This window comes from Pteropus vampyrus, unplaced genomic scaffold (genome assembly GCF_000151845.1).
Source record: "Pteropus vampyrus isolate Shadow unplaced genomic scaffold, Pvam_2.0 Scaffold96, whole genome shotgun sequence".
In the NCBI taxonomy this organism is placed as follows: domain Eukaryota; kingdom Metazoa; phylum Chordata; class Mammalia; order Chiroptera; family Pteropodidae; genus Pteropus; species Pteropus vampyrus.
The window spans coordinates 4,792,843-4,819,469 of record NW_011888877.1 but is presented as its reverse complement, the minus strand read 5'-3'; the positions used below and the strand labels follow the sequence as shown (position 1 = coordinate 4,819,469).

Below are 26,627 nucleotides of genomic sequence, written 5' to 3'. Positions count from 1 at the left end.
AATACTCCATTGTGTGTGTATATAGACATACATATATGTATACATATGTATAGATACGAATATTTGTATATATACACACCACATTTAGGTTGTTTCCATATCTTGGCTATTATAATAATGCTGCAGTGAACATGGGGGTGCATACATCTTTTCAAGTTAGTATTTTCGTTTTCTTCAGATAAATACCCAGAAGTGGAATTGATGAATGATATGGTAGTTCTATATTTAATGTTGTGAGAAACCTCTCAGAATATTTAAAAAATTATTTTATAATGGCCTTTATCATTTGTCTGATTTGATTGTGGTGATAAACTATGTAGCAATAAGCAACTCAGTTCATTATACATAGTACCATGCTTGAATATAATAAAACTTCATTTAAAAAAAAAAGTTCTACAATTCGTATTTTATAACAACATTTAGGAGACATACATTTTGTCGTGGACAGTTGAATGAATGTTATAAATACCTTAGTTTCCAGGATCTTAATAAGGAGGTCCATTCCTTGACTATCTCTCAGCATTGCTCTTGACTCCTTATCATTTGTAATAACGCCTAAGGTTTTGAGAGCCAATAACTGAATAATTGGATATTCCGACTTCAAGAGCTCTAATATAGAAGGGATTGCATTTAGTTCTTGTATTGTAGCTCGACACTGAAAATCCTGCCATGAAATACAAATGATCAAATAAGCAACTTTTAAAGCAAAATGCAGTTTCAAGAATGAGAAAATTATATTTTCTAACAAAGAATGTTATAATTTTCAAATCTTTTATTCCGGATTCCCTTCCAAAATAACTCACAAAAATAAGCAAACCCTCAACTGACAACACCAAAATATTCATTTTAACCATGCAGACATTGTCAACAACAGGAAATAGACATGATCTATGACTTTTTCCGCATCTATTTTTTCTTTATTACACAGCGCATTTCTATTACTATAAACAGTATTACAACTGTTTATTACAAAACCTATGCATAATGAAATTCTCTTCACACTCTATATCCTGTTTTAAATAGTGTTTGATAAAATGAAATGATGGCATCAGCTCCTTATTATTCTCATTTTAATGGCTTGTTTATGAAATGCTTGTGTGCATGCAGTGCCATCGGTAGGCCCTGTGCATGCAAATTTACATCAGGTTTTTATTTAAGATATTTACAGTATCAAGGGGTCATTAGAGTCTAGACACACTGCTCTGCATTGTGTGTCTGTAATTCTGTAGGTGAGTTGGGAGGAAAGGAGTTGGTTGGGGTGAGCAATGGAGAAAACAAGGCAAAAAGCTATGAATAACCCCCAAACTCTGAGTGCCAAATCATGACATTCGAAATGTAAAATAATATTAAAGGTGGAAAAGCTTCACTTACAGCTTAGTTTTCCTCTATGCATCCTTCAACTGACCTCTAATATTTAGCTTCCTTTAGACCTAAAAATTGCAGGTTGCTGTTTGTTTTGGGTTGGATTATATGTCCTCAAAAAAAAATATGTTGAAGTCATGACCCTTAGTACCTTAAAATGTGGACTTATTTGGAAACAGCATCATTGCAGATGTAATTAGGTTAAGGTCACAGCGGCGTAGGGTGGGTACTTAATGGTGTCCTTACAAGATTGGTGTCTTTGTAAAAAGAGAGAGAGAGAGAGAGAAATGACAGAGGGAGAGATTGTGGTGCTGCAGATGCAAATCAAGAGACACCAAGAATTTATGGCCACCAGCAGAAACTTGGAAGAGGCAAGGAAGGATTCTACCCAGAGTCGCAGAGGGAACGTGGCCCTGCTGACACCTTGATTTTGGGGTTCCAGCCTCCAGAACTGTGAGGGAGTAAACGCCTGTTGTTTGAAGCCACCCAATTTGTGGTACTTGGTTTCAGCAGTCCTAGGAAATTAATAGTGTGATTAACTAGTACTTCTGTTATGAAGAATAGTGAAGTCTTTTCATTTCCATATAGGAAAATAGAGCTACAACGAGTTTGAGGATGAAAATCAAAAACGTGTGTAGTTACTTAGGCCTATTGGGCGAAGGAAAGCCTTAAGCAACCGGAGAAGGGAAACGAAGGTGGAGGATGCTCTTTTAGGGAAGAGCGAGGGTGACACCGTCAGTGCCCAGACAAGTGGCAAGGACTAGGCCCAGAGTATGTGCGTTTGCGGCCTTCAGCATGAGCCCTTTTGTCTCTTCTTTTATGTGATTTGTCCAGATACTCTGCCTCTCAGTGACCCCTCCTTCACCTCTGCTTCACCATCTCTTCCTTTCACACTCCACTGGTGGCCACTTAAAACGGTGTTTTTATATTTTCAGTTGATCAAAAAGCCGATCGAATGTGTGTGAGGATCGTTCAGGAACGTGAGCAGAATAGAAGAAGAAAAAGCTGTCCACAGGATCGGGGGGCTGACCTGCTGTGGGTATGAGGGCGTGAATGTCGGCTGGGAGGTGGGGGCGCTGGTGGGGGACAGAAGACAGGGCAGGTCGGGGAGGGGAAGGCAGGAGGTTTCTTTCCATCACAAAGGAAAACAGCACAGCGAGGTCGCTTCTTGAGATTGTGAATAATGAGCTGTTTGGCATACTCAACTTGCTGCGTTTTCACCAATAAATAAACCTAATCCAATATCTTGGTACACGGACTAGGGTGTATGATTCATCCAATGTGCTTAGTTCACCAGAGTCCAGGCCATTAGGTAACTGCCCAGGTCAAACCCAGTTCAACATGAATGTCACATTTCCCGTTTCAGAAGAAATGCATTTTATCTGGCATAATCCTACCTTTTTCTGGAATTTGTAAACCATTCTATTCTTTTCAAATCTAAATACATTTCTAAAATGCTTTTTCATGAGAGACAATTACTTCTAAGGTGTGAAAACTGAAAGGAATCTATACTACCATTATTTTTTTCTCTGAATGATAACTATTAAATAGTACCAAGATGAACCGATTAATCAAAACTGATGTTGTAAGCCTTTTTCTTTTTTCTTTTTTTTAATGGGAAAATAAATTCTATAATCAGTTTTGCTCAAAACATATTTTTAGAAGTTAATCTCACCTGGACCAAGTTGTAAATGCACTCAATAGAATTCTTCTTCACGTCGGGGTCTGGGCTGCTCAGCAGCCTGATGAGAGGCTCTAATCCACCGTGTTCAAATATTTGCACTTTGCTGGTGTACTCTGCAGACATGTTTGCTAGGCAAAGACTAGCAAACTCATGGATAACTACTTCTTCTGCATATCAAAAATAAATAACACAAGCATGCTAAATGCCTATTACTCAACCATTACTCTAAAGCATGTTTTGAAAACCAGAGCTTCCCAAATCTTACTTGGTGGAGCCCAAGACAAGCCACAATGGCATTTCATTAACTATTTTCAATAAGTAGTGTAATCAAATGTGAAAAATAAAGCAGCCTCATTTTCAAGATCCACATAGATTGCCAAGTTACCTTCTGGAGCGAGCTGAGCGATAACAGAATTCATGACATCTAACTCTCTTAACAATTTTTTAACATCATCTACAAAAGAAGAAACAGCATATTAATGTTTATTAATAATAATAATGGCCATGTCTGTTGAATAGTCCTTTATGAGATAGGTTTTATTATTTAATTTTACAGATAAGGAAATCAAGGCTCAACACCACACAGCAAGTGAGTGGTGGGGCCAGGTTTCATGCCCCGGTCCGCCTGAACCCAGAGAGATTCTCGCCTCTGCTCTTTGGCCACTGAGCTATTATATTATACTCTCTTCCAAAACACTAGAAAAAATAACCATAAAAGTGCAAAATGTGCCTAAAACATATGTCTGTAAGTTGAGTTACTGTATCTTATGCTTGTTTATTATGTAACACTAATTTTTTGTTGTTGTTTTTTTGGAAAGGGATTTTCAAATTTTGATTTTAATGAATCTTACGTGGAATGTAATTTAAAATTATCCTCAGCCTTTTTTGTATTAATGCATCTTGTTTACATTTTATTTCATTAGCAAAAATGCTTAAAGGTAAGTATATTCATTTTTTAAGTTCATCTTTGTATTATTTATATAAGCCTAATTAAGGCTAGACAGGTATGGCCTTGCTTTCTTTTTGTCATCCTTAACCCCCTTTTTCTGAGAAATAAAGAATAGCTGATACTTCGGTTTTGCAATTTCTCTTCTTGGTCAATTACCTTTGTCTGTAAGCCAGAATTAGCATTACCAGAATTTTGGAAAAGTTCACTTTGCAGTAGCCAAAGCAGATGGTCTCTGGATGAATCTTTCCTCATTAACCGCTAGATATTCTAACCTTGTGTTGGACACCTTTTCCTGTGGGCTTCAGAGATGTGGCTGTTCGTCAACCTATTTCTGTTTAAAATGGCTAAATGAGGGCCGGCAAGAGTATAGCCAGCTACATGTATGTGAATAGGCTTGAAGCACAAAAGAGTGATGGAGCTTCTGGGAAGGGTTGTGTCTCATGGTGGCGGGCATCATTTTACAGTTGAGACTCATTAAGAAAAATACATTCGCTCCACGGGTTAAGAAATAATAGCTTTGGCATAGCACTCAGATCCTTCCAAGTGTTCTGGTGAACTGCACAGATGTGTGCCTTCTGGAAGAGGGTACTGGTGGTCTCTTCTCATTCTCATGAGTCCAGTGTGTATTGCTTGGCATGATTTTTGCGAAGGCCCTACCAGAGGCTCCTCTTTTTCACATGCTTGAAGAAAAATATTTCTGGGCTTTTAGATCTCCAAGTACATGCTCCATTTAATAAACAAAATAAACTTCCATGTACTTCAGTGTTTCTGCTGCAACGCTGAACATAAGTCATGCTCTGTGTACTCTTATGCTACTCTTAGTTCTCTGCAGGAAGGGTCTGCTCCCCCGGGGAGGGGCCACCTTGCTGCATCTGTATGTGACGCCATGCCTTGGTCTGCTCAAACGAGTAGAAAGTGTTCATCAGAGGATTCTCGGTGCCATGAAATTCCCTTCTAGATATGAATTTAGCCCAAATCTGTTCAACAACAGATCTAGTAGATCCATCCACTAAACAATTTCCTTATAGCTCAATGGACGGTTCGATCCACTGGCAGCTCTGATAAATTGGTGGCACCATCGATCGATTCGTTATTCTGCTTTTTGACACTAGATTGTTTAAAGAATCTCTCTTTTCTTGAGATTAAATCAGCAAAAATAATGGATAAGCTTCTACTTTCATCATTTTAAACACAATATTGATCTCTATCCCCTTCTTTCTTAACAGAGAACTCTCTTAGATATGGCAAATAAATAGAAACCACTACTTGTGGTTGGGCCACACAAATATGTTCTAGCTAAACAGTGTGACACCTACAATTTTAGTCTGTTTCAAAACTCCCAGCACCTTACTTCCTGGGGTACCGTCGTGCAGTCTGTTTTAATTGCATACTTATTCACAATTTTTTGGTTGTATAAAATTGACCTTCTAATTTATTCTTGACCTTGTGTACCTTTTTCGATAACCCTTCTCCTCTGATGGCAAACTCTTCAGATTGCCTGAAGTAATTCTGCGTTTCGAAGGCTACTTATTTCTCAAGGACCCTAATGAACTCTCTCTTCAACTGACTTCGTTAAGTGAGTCTCTGTTCTATGGCTTCATCAACTAAATACAAACTGGCAGGTAAAAGAAGACAGTGGCCCGTTTTGATAAAAAGGTTTAATGAAGTAATTTACGTGTCTGTCTTGAACGACCCAGGATTAGCTCAGGCACACAGCTCAATTACTCTAGGAAAAAAGCGGGGAGTGGGGAAGAAGCAGCAAAGCTGCAGAAAGAACTTGTACGCAACTGCACAAGGGAAAGACGGCTCTCATAGCTTCCTTTCGCGCCCGGCTTTCTGTTGGAACATTCTGTGGGTTTATCCACTATGAACGTAGTGATATCATTGGGTGCATGTGAATCAAAGGAAGATACAAATTTCTGAAGAACAGAAGTTATCTTACGACTGCCCAAAGATGACAATTTAACTGTGTAGCTTCAGACGTGCATTTATTTGTAAATTATTCCAGAAACATGACTTTTCATTTAGATCAAATGACTAGTTGCTCATTTTCTTATTCCACGTTTTCATGGACATGGGTGAAAAGTGAAGCAATAGCTGTTAATGGGTTGACTTAACAAAAAAAGAACTTCGCATGCAGTTAAAGGATCCGTGTCATCAGATAGTTCAAATGGGAAATCAGTTTAATTAATTCCAATAATAGTTTGTTTGTTTTTTCACCCAAGTCATAGTATCAAAAGAAAGCTCTTAGAAGTTCATTTAGCATATCCGAGACTCAAACACTCAGTGGAGACCTCAAAGGCAGCAAAGCTCTTTCCATCATTAAACTTGGCAGTTGCAGACTGCACTGGTCCTAGTGCTGACCACAGCCCAGCTGGCCAACCTGCAGAGTGTGGTTTGACAAGTCTCAGAGAGCCACGTCATTTAGCAACCAAATGTAATTGTGATTCTCAATATTTTGGGACCATAGACTTCTTCAGAAACTTGTAAAATTCAATTTATAAGCCCACTCAGAAAAATTTTGCAAACTATTTGGAGGGCTTTACAGATTATAAACTCCACATATATTGGACAATGAGAATACTAAATAAAATTGAATAATAGAAATTAAGAACAAAAGTAAGAAAAAAAATCATACAGACCTGAACATTTAATTAGAAAATATAAGTGTAAACAGGAAATTATAACTCTCCTTTCCAAATGAAATGCATTCTCCCCCAAAATTATTTAGCAGGAGAACTTCACTTAGATGTACACTAATGTTAAGAATCATAAAAGATTTGATGAACAGAAAGTCTACTAAACTGTGAGTCAGAGAGTAAAGTTCCAACTCTAGCTCTAATCTCAGTTCTGGTACTAACCACTGCATGACTGAGCAAGGAAGCTAATCTTTTAAGGCTCTTTCTTATTTTTAAAATGAGGAGTTGCACAAAAGGTATTACGAAGCATCTTTAGTTCTCAAATCCTCTGTTAACAGAATAAAACATATAAAAATTTTAAATTTTCCCTCTTTTGATTATAAATACATTCAATACAGCACATTCAACACAGCAGAGTTTGTATACAGGCAATCCCTGAGATAAATTTATGAAGGCCCTACAACATAAATGATTACTACCTTATTGAATTTCTCTGTGCCTCAGCTGCCTCATATATAAAGGAAATAATAATAACACCATCCTCATTAAATGATTTAATACATGAACAGCCTGTAGGAACAGTGCCTGGCACGTCGTAAGTGCTATGTAAGTGTTGACAAATGTTATCGTAATCCAGGTTGGTGCAACGTCCACTCCCCCATGACTGTACTCATCCTGCTGTCATCCCCAGAAATACTTACAGCACAGTCACCACTAAAGCTCTGGCAGTTGCCCCTGAACCCCTTCCACTGACAACCCCGACAGAGTCCTGACACTGCAGGTGCTGTTCGCGGAGTCTCTGCAGCTGAGGTGATAACGGTGCAGATGCCAGACAAAGAAGCCCCCCCGCCCCCATTCCTCCATTCGTAACTGTCTCCGAAGACACTAATACCACAGTCCCTTCCGGGCACCACGGAATAAGGAGACCCCACTGCCTCTCACAGGGTCCAGGAAAAGTGAGGTGAAGGGGAGGCAGGATGTTGGAAGAGGAATCTGTGCTAGTGTTTTTGCTGAGACTGGTAAAAGGAGAAAGTATGATGATTTTAGCCACATGCCATGATAGAGACATGTTTATTCCTAGGAGCCTGAGTTTCATATTAGAATTCAGACTCCACCAGAAATATCATTTTTTATTATAAATCACAAAGTTTTTGTTGGCTAACTTAAAAATCTACCATTATTGCATGAAAATGACTTACAAATGGAAAACACATCTTGTTCATTAGTCAGGGACCACCTCTATTGGCATGGTTTTGTTCAAACTGATATTCTAATATACATAACAGCCTATTTTAACAAATACTATTATTCCACTCTATTAGATATATGAAAACATTCAAGCAACTAATAGGTCTGATTTAAGGAGTAAATACGTGTCTAAATTTATTTTTGGCAAAACATAGCTTGCAGCTTGAAATCAAAATTTTTTACCATGGCTCCCCTTCACTGTGAAATACATATGAAGTGTAACTTACTTACAGGCAGACAAATTACATTATACTAACTCAAAGAAAAAACCGTTTTAATTTTTAGAAACAATGATTGCTCCTACAGCTTATAAGACCGGAACAAACTACATCACCAACTTTGAGAGTTTTTGCACATCTTTATACTTAAAAAATATCCCTTGAAATATGAAAGCATACATTTGTTGCATTATACTTACTTTTTCATGAATATTGAAGTCAGTTTAAATAAAATTAAAACAAATCCCTTAACTTCAAATTTAAAAGAAGGATAAGGCATTTCGTGAGATTATTTGCTTCTTTTTAAAAGTTGACACTTACTATTAGAAGCCAGGATACCAAATATCATAGTAGCATTTCTTCTTACAATCTTATCTTCATGGGTGAGCAGTTTAGTTAAAGGTTCCACAGCTCCAAGTTCAAGGAGGGTTGCTTTATTTTCCTCACCTGCCATCACAGGTAAAACAAAATCATCAAGCTCGCCAAAACTCTTCTTTTTGTCATTCTAAATTCTTATTTGCCATCCACCTTTCACATTCCTCTTAGCTCCCACATGTTTTCCTCTCAGTATAAACTTTAGAATACAAGTATCTTGGACATTCGTTCCTCCCCCCGCCTCATGTTTACCAAGCTGGCTTCCTCTTGTCATTTAGTCCTTAGCTCCTCGTGCGCCTCCTGAGGGGTGTCCTCTGGCCACCGTGTCCAAAGTTATTATCACATCCAAGTCTTCTTTATCTCTCTCTATCCATCCTGCTTTATTTTTTTTCATACCACTTACCGACCTCCGTGCATTGTTTGCCTGTTCTGCTGTGGCTTAACTTTCCATGAAGACAGATAATCATTTTATCTTATTTTCTCATATCCTCAGTGCCTAGCACAGTGCCAGTCATGTAATGACATAATTATAAAATCAATTAACCTGCATAGGATTGTGCTATTTACTTTCCAGCTATTTAATAATGGCCCAGAGTTGTGTTACTGATTTTTAATTTAAGTCTATTGCGGTATGATATATATTTTGCATAATTGGAATTCTTCTAAATTTATTAATAAGACTTATTTTATGATCCGGTCTATTTTGAAAAATGTCCTCTATACACTTAGAAATAATGTATATTCTGCTGTTTTTAGAGTGCTCTATAAATATCCATTAGGTTAAATTAGTTTATATCTCTGTTCAAATCTTTTAGATCCTTAGGAATTTACTATTTACTTGTTCCTTCATTTGTTGAGAGGGGGATATCAAAATCTCCAGCTATAACTGTGGATATCTATATTTCCTGGCATTTCTAGCTTCGTGTATCTTGAAGGTCTGACATTAAGCGTATAACTGTTTAGGACTCTTCACAGCCTCTTGATTAGTTGATCCCTTTATCATTATAAAATGACCCTCTTTATCTCTGGTATTACTCTTTTCTCTGTCTACCTTTCTGATATTAATATAGCCAGCCACTCCATTTTTCTTTTGATTAGTGCTATCATAGAATATCTTTTTTTCATCTTTTTACTTTCAATAATTTGTGTCATTACATTCCAAGTGAATTGTTGGTGGTGGGAGTTAGTGTGCTCTTGCCTTTTATCTGACATAAAACTCTTTCCCTATTGATTGAGGTACTTAGACCATTTATATTTAATTTGATTATTGATATGATTAGGTTTAAATTCACCATCTTGTCATTTGTTTTTATATATGCCATTATTCTTTCTTTTCTTTTCTTTTTTTATTTCTGCCTTCTTTGTATAAACCGATATTTTCCCTTTGTTGGCTTACTTGATATTCTTTGTTTTGTTATTTTACTGGTTGTATTAGGGTCTGTAGGATATGTCCTTAACTTACCACAGTCCACTTTCATATGAAATTTACAATAGTACACTTCCATTTTCCTCTTTCCACCTTGGTGCTGTAGTCATATACTTTAATTATACATATATTTCACACTACAAGTATATGATTATTATTTTTGTTTGAAAATATATGTAAGATCTAGTAAGGGGGTTAAATCTGGCCCGTTACTCGATCTTGGCCAGAAGGCAAACAATTCACCTTAAAGAACTGTTTCACAAAATACAGCCCTACAAGAATTTCTGTATTAGTTTCACATAAAATACATGCCTGCCTATTTATTTACCTCTTGTCATGTTAAAAGATGATATATAATTAGGTGCATATGATGGCCAGATGACATGATGACTCTGTAAGACTGAATGAGACTTAGGCTAACACAGATGCATGATCTAATGTCTCCTTGAAAACTGACTGAGAATTCTACATAATCCACTCAGGAACCATACCTTCTAGAACCACTCTGGCTTTTCTCTGGATTCCCAACGATGACTAGAGTGACATAGCAAGGTATTTTACCATTCGCTAATTGAATGATTTGTTCTCTGATACAAGCCCCAAAACAATGTTTGAAGAATCATTTCTTTAAAATCAAACTGCTCCTTAGGTTAAAAGGCTGTGTTAAAAATACCAAGTTACACTAAACTCTTCAAATAGTCCCAATTAAAACATTATACTGTATAATAAAAATTTAACTTAATCACCATTTGGAATGAACTAAAATATGACCATCTTTTATGTTTGTAAATCTTCCATGAATAAATATTTCAATAGAATTAATTTGTAACATTTACGATGTTTTAATAAATTTGATTTTTTAACAATGGTTTTACTTTGACAGAAAAATTGCAAAGGTAGTACAGAGAATTCCTAAATATCTAACACTAAGTTTCCCCTGTTATTAATATTTTACATTAGTGGGTACATGTGCTATAATTAATGAGCCAATATCAATACATTATTATTAATGAAAATCAATAGCTTATTCAGATTTCCTTAGTTTCAGCCTCATGTTCTTTCTCTCTTCCAGGATTCTACCTGGTTCCCCCGTTACACTTAGTCATCATGTATCCTTAGCTCCTCTGGCCGTGAGAGTTTCCCAGACTTGCCTTGTTTTTGGTAGCTGTGACAGTGCTGAGGAGTACTGGTTAGGTATTTGTAGGATGTCCCTGAATCAGAATTTGATATTTTTAAAATCAAAATTAGACTGGGGTTATAGGTTTTTGGGAAAAATAACACAGAAGTAAAATGCCATTTTCATTACATTATGTTGAGGGCACGTATTATCAACATGACTTATCACTGTTGATATTGGATTTGGTCACCTGGCTAAAGTAGTTTTGTTGAGTTTCTCCACTATAAACATTTTTTTCTCTGCTTCTGTATTGTACTCTTTGGAAAGAAGTCACTATGCACAGCTCACATGTGAAGAAGTTATATTACACATCCTTGAGGGCAGACTATCCATGTAAGTTATTTGAAATTCTTCTGCATAGATTTGTCTTTTCTCTCCCATTTATTTACTTACTCTTTTTTTTCCACATAGACTCATGGATATTTATTAACTTTAATAAGTAGTATAATCCAATTATAATCCAATACTAATTATAAGTAGTATAATCCAATACTACTTTATTTCGTTGCTCAAATCGTTCTGGCTTTGACCACTGGGAGCTCTTTCAGCTCCTGTGACATTAACAATTTTTTAAACGACAATACAACTTTCAAAACGACTCTTCCACCCAGTGACAAAATTACTTCTTAAGATTAAGTTAGGCACTTAGGGAGATAGATACATTACTTTTAGGTATTGCATTAAATGATATTCTGGTTGTCTGAAAGAATTCAACTAACAGGAAGTAAGTTAAAGACTCACGAGAAAAGTGCCCCTTATGTAGTAAATATTTTAAGCAATGAATGAAATAGATAAACTGAAAAAAATCCAAACCTTTTAAAGCAAATCTATAAATGGCTTCACATGCTTTGGCCAAAATTTCTTCTTCTGGAGAATTTAGCATTAACACCACGGTTGCTGCTTTTTTGCTTTCAATTGTTAGTGGATCAAACTAAAATGCAGAGAGAAAAATATCAGGTTGACATTTGAGCTTTAAAAAGCACATAAAAAAAATAAATGGTGTCTTGAGACTTAAAAAGAACACAATCTTACAAAAAGGATGTGGTCACTGACCAGTAAGTGCACTGTAAAGTTTTTCTTTGAAAAACATCACCGATACAGAGGCAGCTGTCGACATTGGCTGCTTTGGAATTGCTGGTGGATGGCGGAAAGAGCAAAGCGTTTTGGAATCTGGCAGGTTTAGTCTCTCCATTTAGCCATGTGGAATCAAACAAGTTATTTAAGTTGCTAGGGTTTCAGTTTCCTTTTCTGTGTAATGGGTATAATACTACCTTTCTCATAGGACTAAGGAGAGAATTAGAGATCATCTATGTAAAGCACTTAGCACATTGTCTGGCACATGATAGATGCTCATTAAATAACATATGTTAGTATATTCTCAATACATAAGAATTCTTGAGTACCAGTATATGTTAGATGCCTTGACAGTCTCAATAATCAGTACCTGTTTTCTGACCACTACGCTTTTTCTAGGGAAGTACGATGGACATATGTGAAACAACTAAAAAGCAATAAAAAACAGCATATAACAAAATGTAAAATTAGATAAAACGTGGAACTGGGAAATGGGTAATATCATATAAAGAAAAAGTATAAGACTCTAAGTAGACCTGTATCCTGCTATGAGAACTTGAGAATTTATGTGTAGCTGAAATGGACAACAACAAACTCATGTCTCCTGTAGACTTTCTTTGGTTAAAGAGAAAATAAATTATTACACTATTTTTCTTCCATCTCTAGAGATCAATGCAAAAGGTAATTCTGCTTATGTTAAAGAAAAAAAAATAGAATTTCAAAGCTTTGGCTGGTTTTCTGCGTTGACCTTCCTAAAAACAGACATCTTTTTGTGTTTTGGGCTATAACAAAAATTGACATTCCATTGTAGGTAAAGGATGGAGAGATAGATTACTCTGAATAAGGAAACATAATAGTTGAGGTTGGAAGAGTGTAAGAGACAGAGAAGATGATAGTGATCAATGATCTGAAGGACTTGGCTGGGATAAAAATTCCCGTTGGAGGAGAAACGGCTATTGGATTTTAGGACAGCATTCTCTAACATCCAAATTAAAGTTGTTTGTGTATGTCTAACGCTATACTGGAAGCTCTAAGAGTTACGAAAGTCATGTCGTTTATTCTCAAATCTTCAGTAAAAGTCTGCCACATACACCAGGCTCGTGGCTCTTGTGGATTTCCGGTGATGGGACCAGTAAAAAAAAAATGGCTCCTAGCAGAGCCTACAGCAATGGCTAGGACACTGGCTGCAATAATGATCGGGAGAGTGTGAGGACCTGGACATCCACATAAGTTTTAAGGAAGGACTTCTGAAAGTATTTGGGGATTGAAGCTCGAGAATCATTTTATCTAGGTATTAAAGGGTAGCCACAGAGGACTCAGGGTCATCCGGGTTACAAATGTGGCTTACTAGCCACCTTTTTTTAAATCTGAAAAATTAGGAAGTTGGATTATATCTCCTAGATCTCTTCCAGATATCAAATTCTAGGATCCTATAAAGTACAAAAATATATGGCAGAGATAGATAATAAATGTTGTGATGAGGAAGGGGAAATTAATTTGAACTGGGGTAAATGGAGAAAGGTCCACAGAGGTGGTAGAATTTTAGATATAATTTGAAGAATGGATAAAATAGAGTAGGTTGAAATGAGGAAGGATCTTTAAATAGGGAAAACAATACTAGAATGGTTTAAAATAGGAATGAATGAATGTTGTATTTATGATGATAAAACAGGAGTTTGACTAAACAGAAAATATATAATAGGAAGCAGAAGTAATATCAAATAATAAAGAAAGATGAGGCCTCAGCAAATGACCTAGACCTTCCCTTCATCTTGCTCTCTATGGAGGATAATCAACTAAGTTCAGAGAAAAAAGGATTGTGACTCTAGAAATTTATATCTGGCTGAGAGATCATTTATATGGAAAAAAGACATGTTCAGGCATTCACAGACTCAACTACATACTCAAACAAATTTCTTGGCAAATACTCCACCAAAATTGGGGAGGACAAAATATAAAAACAATTAGTGGTAGATGGATACAGTAAAATATATAGTTAAACCAATAGTAATGATGTTGTGAATCATAATATAACTTTTAAGAAAGGATTCCTGAAGTATTGGTGACACATTATAAGAATAAAAACTAGTCTAGGTGATTTTGTTGTTGCTATGTTGTTGTTTTTAACAAATCTCAGGTAAAAGAAATTTTTGGTAAAGAGAACAGAATCATAGCCTAGTTATTACTCATTTTTTATAGTAATGAGTATTTAACATGTGTATTTAATAGGCTACAGATAAGTAGTAGACGTTCCAAATTACCAAAAAGAAAGGTTAACAAAGGAATGTTGTTCAATTCAGGAAAAAGAAAGATAATACAAAAAAAAAAAAAAGATAATACAAAAAAAAACCACAACATGATAATAAAGCAAAGAGAAACCAAAAACTTAACATGATAGGAAAAATATAGTAATGATCAAATAAACATCAATAGGGTAAATAAACCTCAATATATAGGATTGTCAGATTGGATTAAAAAGCAAAATCTACTGTTTTTAGTATATTGATATTTCTTCTACTTTGAATTTGAATTCAGATCTCTCTGACCAAGATATAAAATATTTCTATCACCCCAGAATATTTCCTCATCCTCCTTTCCCAAAAACCCTCCCAGAAAGATAACTGTTACTGACTTTTAAAATATTCACTTAGTTTGTCCTATTCTTGAACTTCATGTAAATAAAATCATATAACGCACTTCCTCTCACATCTGCTTCTTTAGCTCAGCGCAATGTCTTTGAGATTCAGTCACATTTTTTGTGTTATTAAGTCATACTTTTTATGGCTATATAGTATTCCAATGTATGGCTATACCATTTTGGGTTCTTTCAGTTCGAGGCTATTGTGAGTAAAGTTGCAATGAATATTCTTATTTATGTCTTTTTGTGGATGTATTGCTTTGGTTTTCTTGGGTATATATCTAGGAATGGAACTGATGAGACATAGAGTAGACATATATTCACCTTTCACAGTTACCGTTGTACAGTTTTCTAAAGTACTTTTATCAATTTAGATTCCCACTAGCTATGAATAAGAGTTCCAGGTGCTCCACATCCTCACCAACACTTCATATTAACAGTATTTTAAATTTGCCTTTCCACAGAAAAATTAAACTTTTTACTTTTAACTCCATCTGCTTTATTCATAGTTGTCATAATGAGAGAAACATCCTACTGTTGTTACCTATTATTACTATATCCTATCCGGAAGCAGAAATGTTCTTATTACTTTTTAAAGGTCTTTTCTGTCTCTTCTACTAATCTAAATCAATAGCAACCATCTACCATTTAGCTTTGTCTTGCACTATTATGTTTAATATCCCAACAATTTTCCTTGGCCTACTTACTTTGCTACTTTCTTTAACATCACAACATTCAGACTTTAAGGGTTTCTTAGTAGCCAACCAGGAAGTGGCAAAAGATACAGATTCATTGTTCAGCTACTCCCATAGCAGCTATTTTTCAATTTCATTGGGATTCCCAGTCTATTTACTCTCTCTACTTTCACTTCATCAGCTTTTTCATTTCTTAACTCCTTATCCTGCTTAGCTTTTTATGATCTGTTGTTTTAATAACACTCCTGCCAAACCCTAAACCTCCTTGGCCCTCTGTCATTTCGCCAAATCAATTTTAGAAAACCTAAATCATAATGAATTTGCATTTGCTTTCTTTGCATTTGCACCCAAGCATTCTTGGAGAATATTAAATGACACAGAAAATTAGTATCACTATAAATTCATGATCAACAATTTCAGAAGGGCCTCACTGCATATCAAGCCCACTACATTTCTCTTGTAAATCTGATTCCCCTTTCTTTCCTCAAAAATTATTTCAAACCTTTCTACAATTCTCGAACTCTCAACACTCTTCCTCCTTGCCCTTTTCTCCTCCCCACCCCAGCAAAATTCTCCAAGAAAATAAAGTCATCAGATGGAAACTCCAACTTCCAACTTCTAGGTCCAAATTTATCTATATCTTCACATTTTCTTCTATTATGTTAGAGAAAATGTTTCTCCTGCTATCTCAGCCCAATACCTAATGTATGCTTTGAACCTTTAACTCATTCGCCTTAATCTACTCATTCATCCAATAAACATTTATTCAACCCCTAATGAATCCCAGACACCACTAAGAAGAGCACACGAAACAAAACAATCAAGTTCCCTGTTCTCAGAACTTACACATTCTCAGTTATCTCATCAACTCAATTATCTCATCCTCCCTATCAATAGAATTAGTCCCATTTCTTCTTTTAAATCCACTTTACAGGGGGCCAATTTAGATTCAATACAATGTACCTGTTATTCAATACAATGTACCTTCTTTTAAATCCACTTTACAGAGGGCCAATTTAGATTCAATACAATGTACCTGTAAGTTTGATGAGTTTTGAGAAATGTATACCTCCATGTAACCGACTACCCCAAACAGAATGTGCAACTATCCTTAATGGTATCCTTTATGCATGGTTTCTTTCATTTGGCGGAAAGTTTAAGAGATTCATCCATATTGTTCAATGTACCAGTAGTCATTCCTTTTTACTGCTGAGTAGTAGCTCATTGTATGAAAGCATCACAATTTGTTTGAATTATGATGCATTGTATGGATCTATACATTCAACTGTTGATGAATCTTTGAGCTTTTTCAGTTTGGGACCATTATAAATAAAGCTGCAATGAACATAATTTTATATGTCTTCATGTAGACTCATGTTTTCATCTTTCTTGAGTAAATACCTGGGAGTAGAATTTCTGCCTTTTCTGGCAAGTGTATGTTTAACTTTACATGAAAATACAATTTTTTTTCCAAAGTAGTCTTGTCAGTTTGCATTTACACCTGAATCCAACATACTGTATCTCTTCACTTATTTAGGTCTTCCTTCTTTATCTCAGCAATATTTTATAGTTTTTAATATACATTTATTCTGTTAAACTTAAATCTGAATATTTCATTGTTTTTGATGCTATGGCAAAGGATATCTTGTTTTTTTCTTAATATATTTTAAACCAGCGTTATTAGGTGAACAACATTTAGTACCATTTTTCCTCTTAAAAATGACTTTTTTATTATTGTGATTCAAACATCTTTTTCTCTGGTAATATTCTTTGTCCCGTAAGATACTTTGTCTGGTATTAACACAGGCACTGCAACTTTCTTATGATTAGTGTTTGCATGGTATATCTTTTTCCATATTTTTACTTTCAACCTATCTATATCTTTATATTTAAAGGAGATTTGTTGTAGACAGCTTACTGTTGGGTCTTGTTTTTTTGTTTAGTTAGGCAATCTCTCATTCTTAATTATGATATTAGATAATTTACCTGTCATGTAGCTATTGATACAGTTGGGTTTTAATTGACCACCTCTTTGTTTTCATTTTGCCCCATTTGTTCCCTGTTCCTTTTTACCTGTCTTCTTTTGGATAATTGAATTTTTTTTTACTAATCAATTTTATCTACTCTATTGGCTTATCACTGATTTTTCTCCTAGTTATAAGTCACATTTTCCTTGGCATATATAATAATTTTTGACTGGATACTGGAAATTGTGAAAAAAGGTTTGCCGAGTGTCTGAATTCTTGGAGGAGGGGTCTTCTCTTGAAGGATGTTGAATTTTTTATTCTAGGTAGTTGCCTTACTTATGGATCAGCTTGATTTATTTAAGCCTGTTTTAAAATTTTATTAGGGCAGGTTTAGGAAAGCCTTTGCTCTAGGGCTAGGTTGGCCATCCTGCTACCAAGGCATGGCCTTTCTAGAGACTCTGCTTAATGTCCTAGGTGTTCAATAGGTCTCTCCTCTCTTCTGATCAAAATTAGAACATCTCCTAGACCTCTGTGAGCTCTAAAAATTATTCAGCTTATGGCTCCCTAATAGTTATTCATGCTTGTTCTTTGTCATATGGAGTTTCATCTTGTGTAGCTTAGAATTCAAAAAACCAAGGGGACTTTGAACCAGGTTTCTGGAGCTATTTCTCTGTGTGGGTCCCTCCTCTCTGGTACTCTGCCCTGAAAATTCCAGCCATCGTAGTAGCCTCCCTGAACTCTGATTTCTCAAAATTCTCTTATTTTAAAACAAAAACGATCTTTCTCTAGATATTAATCATCCTCCGAGTGTCACACTATTTCTCCTTCCCTTTTACAGTCAAAAATCTTATGAATTATTTACTTTTCTTCATTATCTCACTTTACTTCACGCTGAATATCTCCAATCTTTCGCTCTTATCAATTTACTAAAATAGTTCTCAAAAAGGCCATCATCAGTGACCACCATGTCGCCAACCACTTCTTGATAGTTTTATTTCGTCTTTAGAGAATTAAAATAATACTTGAAACTATAGAAGCTTATAGCTTATTTCATAATAATCAGGTCTCCATCTTCCTGGATACATTTTCTGTTGTTTTTTGTTCAGGGTAGTTTGGGTGTTAAAAATCTTTCTCACAGCTATATTCTTCTGAATTTCTCTATAATAGCACTTAACACCCTGTACGTACTGTTTCTTTGTTTTACACGTCTACTTTAGTGTGTTATACCATCATTCCCTCAGTTGCTCAGGCCGAAAACCTTGAAACATTTCAATTCCTCTCCTTCTCACACCCCACATACAGTCCATCAGCAAACCCTTTCAATCTTCAACACGTGTCCTCACTCTGGCCACTTCCGGCTTTCTCCATAGTTGCTGCCTGGCCTAGTCTCCAAATAAGACATCCAGTTTTCATTCTTCTTTCACACTGCGGATAAACAATCTTACTTATTTTTCTGTTTTAAATATAAACCACAGGTTGCGACTCCTCTATTTTTAACCTTCCAATTGTTCCCTTTTTTGCACATTAGAAAAAATATCTACCTTCCCAACATAGCCTAAAAGGCACTAGATGATCACCACCATCCCATCACCTTTGTGACCCACCTCCTATTCCTTGATTACTAATCTTGTCATATCAACCTTTTTTGCATCCCTTAATATACTGAATATAGCCTTAGTTATTTTTCCCTTGCCGGGGTGCTCTCACTCAGATATTTTCATGGCAGACTCTTTCATTCCATTTAAATCTTTTTAAAATCTGACCCCACTGGGAAGGGTTGCCCTGATTTAGACCCTATTTAAAGCAACCCCATCACTCTCCATCCTGGCATCCTACTTTATTTTTCTTTATTGATCTTATCATTACCTGAATTATATTATTGTTTGTTAATGGACTGTTTCCCCCACTAGAATGGAAGCTGCCTTGAGGCCTGCACTTTGTTTTGTTTCTCATGTACATACCCAGGATGTAAAATAATACTCAATATTTGCCTAATAAATGGATGCATTTCTTCAGGCAAAATACTATGTTATTTCTCTATCTCCATTACCTAGAAAAAACCTGGGGTATCGAAATTCAATAAATACCTATAGGGGAATGTATTAAAGTGACTCTGCAAACTTCTCTTTTAGGTTTATGGCCTAAAGTGCCTTAACTGTGTACTGTCTTGATGACAGGAGAGAAGGTTCTAAACCAGAGGTGCACAGAGCCGTCAGTGGGCGCCAGGCGTCAGTGGGCACACTGAAATGTATGCAAAGCTTTCGGTGTGCACTTCTATGGAGAGAGAGTCCACAGTTAGCATCCCACCCTCACCAGGCCGTCGACCTCCCATCGAACCCTTAAGGATCACAGGCCTGGATTACCTTTTTCACTTAAGACACATCCCCCAGCATTCCGGCTGGTTACCTTCTCCACCAACCCCCATTCAGAAGAGATTTCTTTTCCATTTTAGCACTTTCACTTAGGAGACCTCTGACATTTCGATATTTTTAAAACCGATTTTATAAGCATGTGAATAAATATACTCTGTTGAAACATGGATAATGACTATAATTCTCAAAGCAGTAGAGTACATGAAAATATGTTTAAACAAAAACTATAGTAAGTATCTTTTCATTCTTGGACGGTTTAGGAAACACAATATTTCACCATATCTTCCGGTCATTGTTAATAAAAACAACGATATGGAGGCTAAGAAGCTGAAAGGGAAGATTGAGACTGTGAGAGTTACAATCTAAAGAGCTGTCAGAGGAGGAGAAATACCCGTTTGGCAGCGAGTGGAGAGACTTGGCACGATATTTGTTTCTCCTACAGAGCCTACAGCATTATAGTAATTTTTTATTTAAAAAGGCGCTGAGAATAAAATGATAGCTATAGCAGAACGCCACACAACTAAATAAATAATACTGTGCTGTAATTACATATCCCATCTGCTTTCCCGTGAGGAACTCACAGTCAGTCACTAGCAAGCTGGTTGCGAAATTATAATTTCATGCTCCGCGCAAAATAAATGATGAACCAAAATTATTTACAAAAAGAATGAAAGAAAAGGGAAGCATTTTGGGTAAGCTTTGAATTTTAAGCTCAGTCAATTAGAGAAGCCATAGATTCATAGTGTTACTTTTATATCTCTGTGAAGGAAGTAAGGCTTCTAGGATAGTGCTATCTAATAGAACTTTAATGATGAAAATGCTAACTGTGTTCTCCAATCTGGCGGTCACAAGCAACATGTGACATTTGAGTACTTGAAGTGTAATGTGACTGAGGGACTGAATTTTTTATTTTGTAATTGTTCATTTTAATTAACATAATTTTAATTATTATAAATTTAAATTTAAATAACCACACACGGCTAGTGGCTACTGGATTAACACAAGTCTAAAAGAACACAGAATTACAAAGTCGAACTTAGTGAAAGTAGACAAACATGACAGGTAAGTGATTTTTATGATGCCGGTAAGTGCAAATAAAAGTCTTTTGATATCTATTGGAAGGTGTTGCCCACTGGTCACAAGGAACAATTACACAGAAAAAGAGAGATAAACAGAAAGAAGTAGATAAACAGAAAGAAGAAGTTCATACACTGCTCTAGTATGAACTTTTAGTAGAGAATATATAGATATCAGTTAAAATCTTCTAAAAAGTTTAAAGGTTAAAATGAAAACAGCTAGTTTGTTTGGCTTCTAGTTGGCTTTATAACCCGAATCAAGGTAACAAACACTCAGAACAAGGTGAGCAAGTTGATTAATTATTTATACAGGTTTGTATATGTGTATTATTTAAGAATTTATACTATATTTTTTTTATTAATTCAAGTTTTGTTTATCCATGATGAATGAGAAAGATGGGAAAGCAAGTCCCTGTGATGCTTCATTTCTAGAAGAAAGTCTATGGCAGTTTTGGCACTCTCTGACAAAGAGTTAAAGGTTGAGCTCTGAGGTCAACCAAGAGGATTCAGGAAAAACAAGCCCCAGGAGATATCCCAGTCTTCCAAAGAATGGGGTTTGGTTGCTCAGGCGAGGGAGCATATTCTACTACTATCTGCTGCTCTGATTCAGTACTCACTCACTAAGCTTAGTGCCCCGTATGCGCTTAACTACGGGGAAGGTAAGAGCTGACCCATTAACATATATGTTCAGCTAACTTGATACTTAATCACTGAGATTCCGGAGCCAGGTCATAGTCCTTTGTGAATTTAGATACTGTGAATTTATCCACTGATGCTCAATCACCTCTGAAATATTAAGAGAAACAAATCGCCATGCATGTAAGCTCGAAGACCTGACCACAAATCATGACGGTCACATATCAGGCCTCCAGGAACTTCGATAGCTGGCTGGTCTTCCACAGCTGGTCACCTGCCTTCTTTGACAGTTCATACAAAATTCTACAGTTTTGTAGAATGATGAACGGCACCCTCGACTATGTCATTGATAACAGCATTTACTAAGTTCTTATGCAGTTCTAAGCCTCTCATATTTATCAAACCTCGCCTCACCTCTATGAGTGGATATAAAGTGGGTATCCTGTGAAGTGCATATCATTATATCCTCACTGGGGTATACAGAGGTTAGAAAATTTGCCCTAGATCATGGATGGTGGATGATGGCATGAGGATTCAGATTCTGGCAGTACAATTTTAGATCCTTAGTTAAATATCTTGCCTTATACTAAATATTGCCTAGTAAGGTCATTTCTGTTAGTAATTCTTTTACGCAATCGTTCCACAGAAAGTTTGCCTTGTATTAGAGCATCACAAACCACCTTTCAGCCAGACACGGAAATAATTTGGGAAGGCAGAATATAGTTATGTTGGCCATTCAAGCCATATCTTCCTTCTCACATTTATGCATCTTCTTAGCTAGTGTTCCCTTTTATGAGAAGGAACGGAGATCGAGGCTCTCCCAAGGATTAGGATACAGGGGACAATACCAGCAAGATATTATAAAATTACAGAAAGTGTATTAGACAAATATGTCTAACACTATGTTTAATAGTTCCTTAATTCTAATTTTAATGAGAAAGTGTCATCAAGTACTGTGTTCATGAGTTCACTTTATAGTAATAAGATGTCAGCAATGCTCTTTTGCAGGAAGAGCAGCTTCCCACACTAAGCTCCGTTTTCTTCAAACTACAAAATCCTATGCGTTTACTGCACTCATTTTTTTCCACTTACATTTTATTTGGAAAAAAAAAAAAAAACACCAAGCAGCTTTCGAAATATGTTTCTAAACGGAAAATTGTCCAAGGTCTTTTTTTCTTTTATATATAATCTTCCAGTCATTTGAAATTTTAAAGAGAAGATACAACCATGCTCTTAAAAGAGAGAGTGACAGGATTTTGTGCTGCAAGGAATGCGTTACTTAAGCATTTGGAATGGAAAATCATGATGAACACAGACTTCTCTCTCCACAGAACTGGAAAATACAGAACTCCTGATGTCCAAAGGGTCATCTTCAGACAACCTGATACACACATCTAATAACTATAGCAAACCTTCTAATAAATTTTGAAAATTCACTTGGGTAATTAACATTAATGAGAGATTGGCAAATGTAAAGTATTTAAAAGAAGAAACCAAAACTATTTATTCATTAACTAGGCTTATAAACATGCCATCCACATACTGGAAAAGCTAATAATCACTCTCTAATTGTGCTAATTATGTAATGACAATGTTGTAAATGTTTGTTTATATGATGTTAGATTTCTCTGACTAATCTTATCATTAGTCAGACTTTGGACTTCTGCCACTGTGTACTCATGTATATACTGGTACATGCCAAATTGTTTGAACAATTTATTTTTAAAACTGGTTGTTAATGTGCTACTAATTCTCAAATCAGAAACTTACCACATCCTTAGGAGGGGGTTCTGCTTCCTTCTTTATCTTTTTACCCATCCTGGAAAAGATGTAATAAATGATTAGAGTGTCATTTGTACATTACATATGAACAAATTTCTCATTTACCTATGTTCTTATGAGATTTATTTCCTCTTTTAATTTTACCTAAAAAAGACTATGCAATACATATAGAAATTATCGCATATGTACAAATATGTTACCTACATCCCTCTTTCAAATTCCGCAATTTTAAAGGAACTTATGGATAAGATTGTTGAGTATTAGTCCTGTTCGGAAAAGAGGACTAATATTAGTGACTTGACTTTGCTTACATAATTTACCATGCTGATAGCTCACTTATGTAGGGCTTGGGAGACTAAATCCAAGTTAATTTTGAGATCTGTAAGAATGTTTTGCCAAAAAGGGAGGGCGAAAAGGGAGGGCTTTCTTGCATTGAACAGTGTTTGGTACATAATAGGCACTGGGTATTTATAAAAATAATTAACTGTTTTTTCTGGAAGTAATGATTTTGTGAATTGTAGCCAAGATCTATAAACCCCAACGAACATTTGTGTCATTTTCCCAGATAACAAAGTTTTTTCTAACATAATCTATACCTCAAGAAAAAGTCATCGAGAATCTGAAGAAATGAGGAAATTGGGATTATTCCTTGCAAGACCCTTTTCTACATGCCCTCATATGTCCATGCCTGTACAGAAAAAGAGTCAAAATAACAGTATACGTTGATACACCTCAGAGGAATAAATCCACCTGGGTACCAAAAACTTTCCGAGATGTTGGTGACTGTTAGAATAACCCTAGAAATCTTTCGAGTTTTCTCCTAAGAGAGTTTGTGGGGTTATGTTTGGCATTAGGCAATCTCAGATGGTATAGTCTAGTCTCAAGGAAATTACTACAGTCTCGAGAGAAATCCTGGGAAGTAGAAAATCCTTGGAAAGAATCTACAATGTCAGGGTTAGTTCAGATGACTTGTCAAGAAAGAAAAGCAGCTCCTGGTATTAGAGATACTGACTAGAATTTATCACATATGTTAAAAACCACATGTTCATAGAAACACATAGATACTTCTGAAAGACATCTATTCCTAGTCCTTAACTTCAGGTCACATATCTTTCAATATCTTTAATGGCCTGGGTAGCTTACTCTGTGATGCACTACTTCACACTATATCCAATATATTAAAATGTTAAAATGTACCCACATCCTCCATTATCTATGATTTTCACCATAAGAGGTTTTAAAATTTTGCATTTGAAATCACTCAGTGGTTTGAGCACCTGGAAATTCTTGCAAAATGAGAAAGTTATTTTCAAATGTAATGAAATTTTAACGTTTATGAAAAACAATTTAACATTAATTTTTTTCATTCTTTTCATATTTTAGAACCTACATATGTGTGTGTGTGAGTGAGTGTGTGTGTGTGTGTGTGTATTTAATCTCAAACATCTTTCATAGGTGCCTGAAAAGCACGCAGGCCCTAGTTTTTGTGCCTATAACACTTCAGTCAGCCAGAAACTATGTGGACAAATGAAAATCTATCCTATGATTAATCTCTGGAAAAAAAAGATTTCATAGCTCTTTGTAATTAGTTCTGTAATATAGCAGTCTTAGATTTACGAAAGAATTATTTATGAATATTTGAGAAACAAATTATACCTGCCTAAAGTTGCTTTATGTCATCTAATTTTCACTCAGGAACTTATTTTTCCTATTTCGGGAGAGTGGTTTTGAGTAATTGCATACTGAAGAGTACAGGAGCTGGAAGGATCTAAACATACAGGGTTACAGTGATGAAGCTGGTCCTAGGAAGCATTCTGAAGTAGGGAATGTTTAGTTTGTGTTTTTATTACCATATTGGGTATAACTATTAATGGAAAAAAAAGTACACAGCTGATAAAAGCCAGGGATATGAGCTTCCGAGATGACCCTAAGGTTTAAAAAAAAAAACTTTGTAAGCTCAACATTTCACTTATAATCAACAGGATACAATTAAATTACCTTACATTATTTTATTCTTTGAAGATTTGTTTTCCTTTAAAGCTACAGAGATATTGAATTAAGAAAATAAATCTCTTCGACTTTTTGAAACAAACAAATCTGCTTTCTTTGACTATTTTACCACCTATTGATTTATTTAATTGTGCTAAAATATGCCATAAAATTTACCGTTTTAACCATTTTTAATTGTACAGTTCTGTGTCTACTGCCCACTTATAAAGGTAATATGTTTCATTATAGAGAATTTGTGAAACCAAAGAGGGCACATGGAATAAATTAAAAATTAGTGGGAAACAAGCTCCAGAAGAGAACACTATTTGATATAGTTTCTTTTTCATGTGTCTTCTGTAGTGATTTTACCATCTTACCTGGATTTCTATCCCCTATTCTCAATTTCACTTCCTGGGACCATTTTCCTACTAAATTCTTAAATTAATGAACAAGTTTTGAAATCCCAGTCTCCATTTATTGCTCTAATCATTTCCACTGGATCAGCATATTATGTCATTCAAAATAATATTTTAAAAATCCACTATGTACCTAGCCATTCTCCTATTGGTGAGCATTTGTTTCCAATTTTCTAGTATTATGGACAAGGCAGTAATGAATTCCAGACATAAATGAATGAATCCTTAGACATAAAAGTTTCATCCACATTCTCAATTGTTTCTTTGTGATAAATCTCTAGCAGCAAAATAACTGGGTGAAAGGTATGAAAGGTATTGCATTGGGTATGCAAACAATTCGGTTTTATATTTGCATCTTCTTGATTATTGAAGAAGAGCCACATTTTTTTCCCCACGAGTTTATTGATCATTCGTATTTCTCCTTTGTGAACTTACAGCCTAGGCGATCTTAAATATTTTCTACTGGGGAGATTTATTTTGAGAAAACTTAAAGGAGAGGAGAAGGGCTAGATCAAGTCGGGATCCACATCTTGAGTCATGTAACTAAATCTAAAACCCTCAGATCTCTTTCCGCGGCCTCATCTGTAAAATGGGAGGTGGCCACGGGATGCTTATGAAACCCACGCCAACCCGGGTCTAACACTGCGGGTGTAGGACAGGGACCGACAACCCACCACAAAGTAGTCCCTCTGTTGCCCCAGGTGTCCCCACCTGCGTGGCACCTTCTCCGTCATCAAGTTTTGATGGGACCTCTGCCCCGGGTCTTTCCGAACTGCGAGGGTAGGGGTGCCAGCAGTCCGCCTGCCTTTACCTGCCGGGAAATCCCGCGGAGCAGCGGCTCCTCAGACCTGGCAAACCGCACCCGCCGCTGCCTGCTGAGCCTTCTAGTCCCGCGTTGTCCCTG

The 26,627-nt window shown here is 35.9% G+C and overlaps 1 protein-coding gene across 1 annotated transcript in view; it reads right to left on the bottom strand.

The window, feature by feature from the left end:
* The window catches only part of ARMC3 (armadillo repeat containing 3), an 82,070-nt gene extending 55,443 nt beyond the window's left edge, over positions 1-26,627 (bottom strand). The window contains exons 1-7 of the mRNA XM_023533147.1: positions 26,435-26,627; positions 23,307-23,355; positions 11,892-12,009; positions 8,422-8,547; positions 3,432-3,500; positions 3,038-3,213; positions 470-664 (exon numbers count right to left, since the gene is read on the bottom strand). Of these exons, the coding sequence (XP_023388915.1) occupies positions 470-664; positions 3,038-3,213; positions 3,432-3,500; positions 8,422-8,547; positions 11,892-12,009; positions 23,307-23,355; positions 26,435-26,457 (756 nt within the window). The 5' untranslated portion in view covers positions 26,458-26,627. The remainder of the gene's footprint in view (positions 1-469; positions 665-3,037; positions 3,214-3,431; positions 3,501-8,421; positions 8,548-11,891; positions 12,010-23,306; positions 23,356-26,434) is intronic.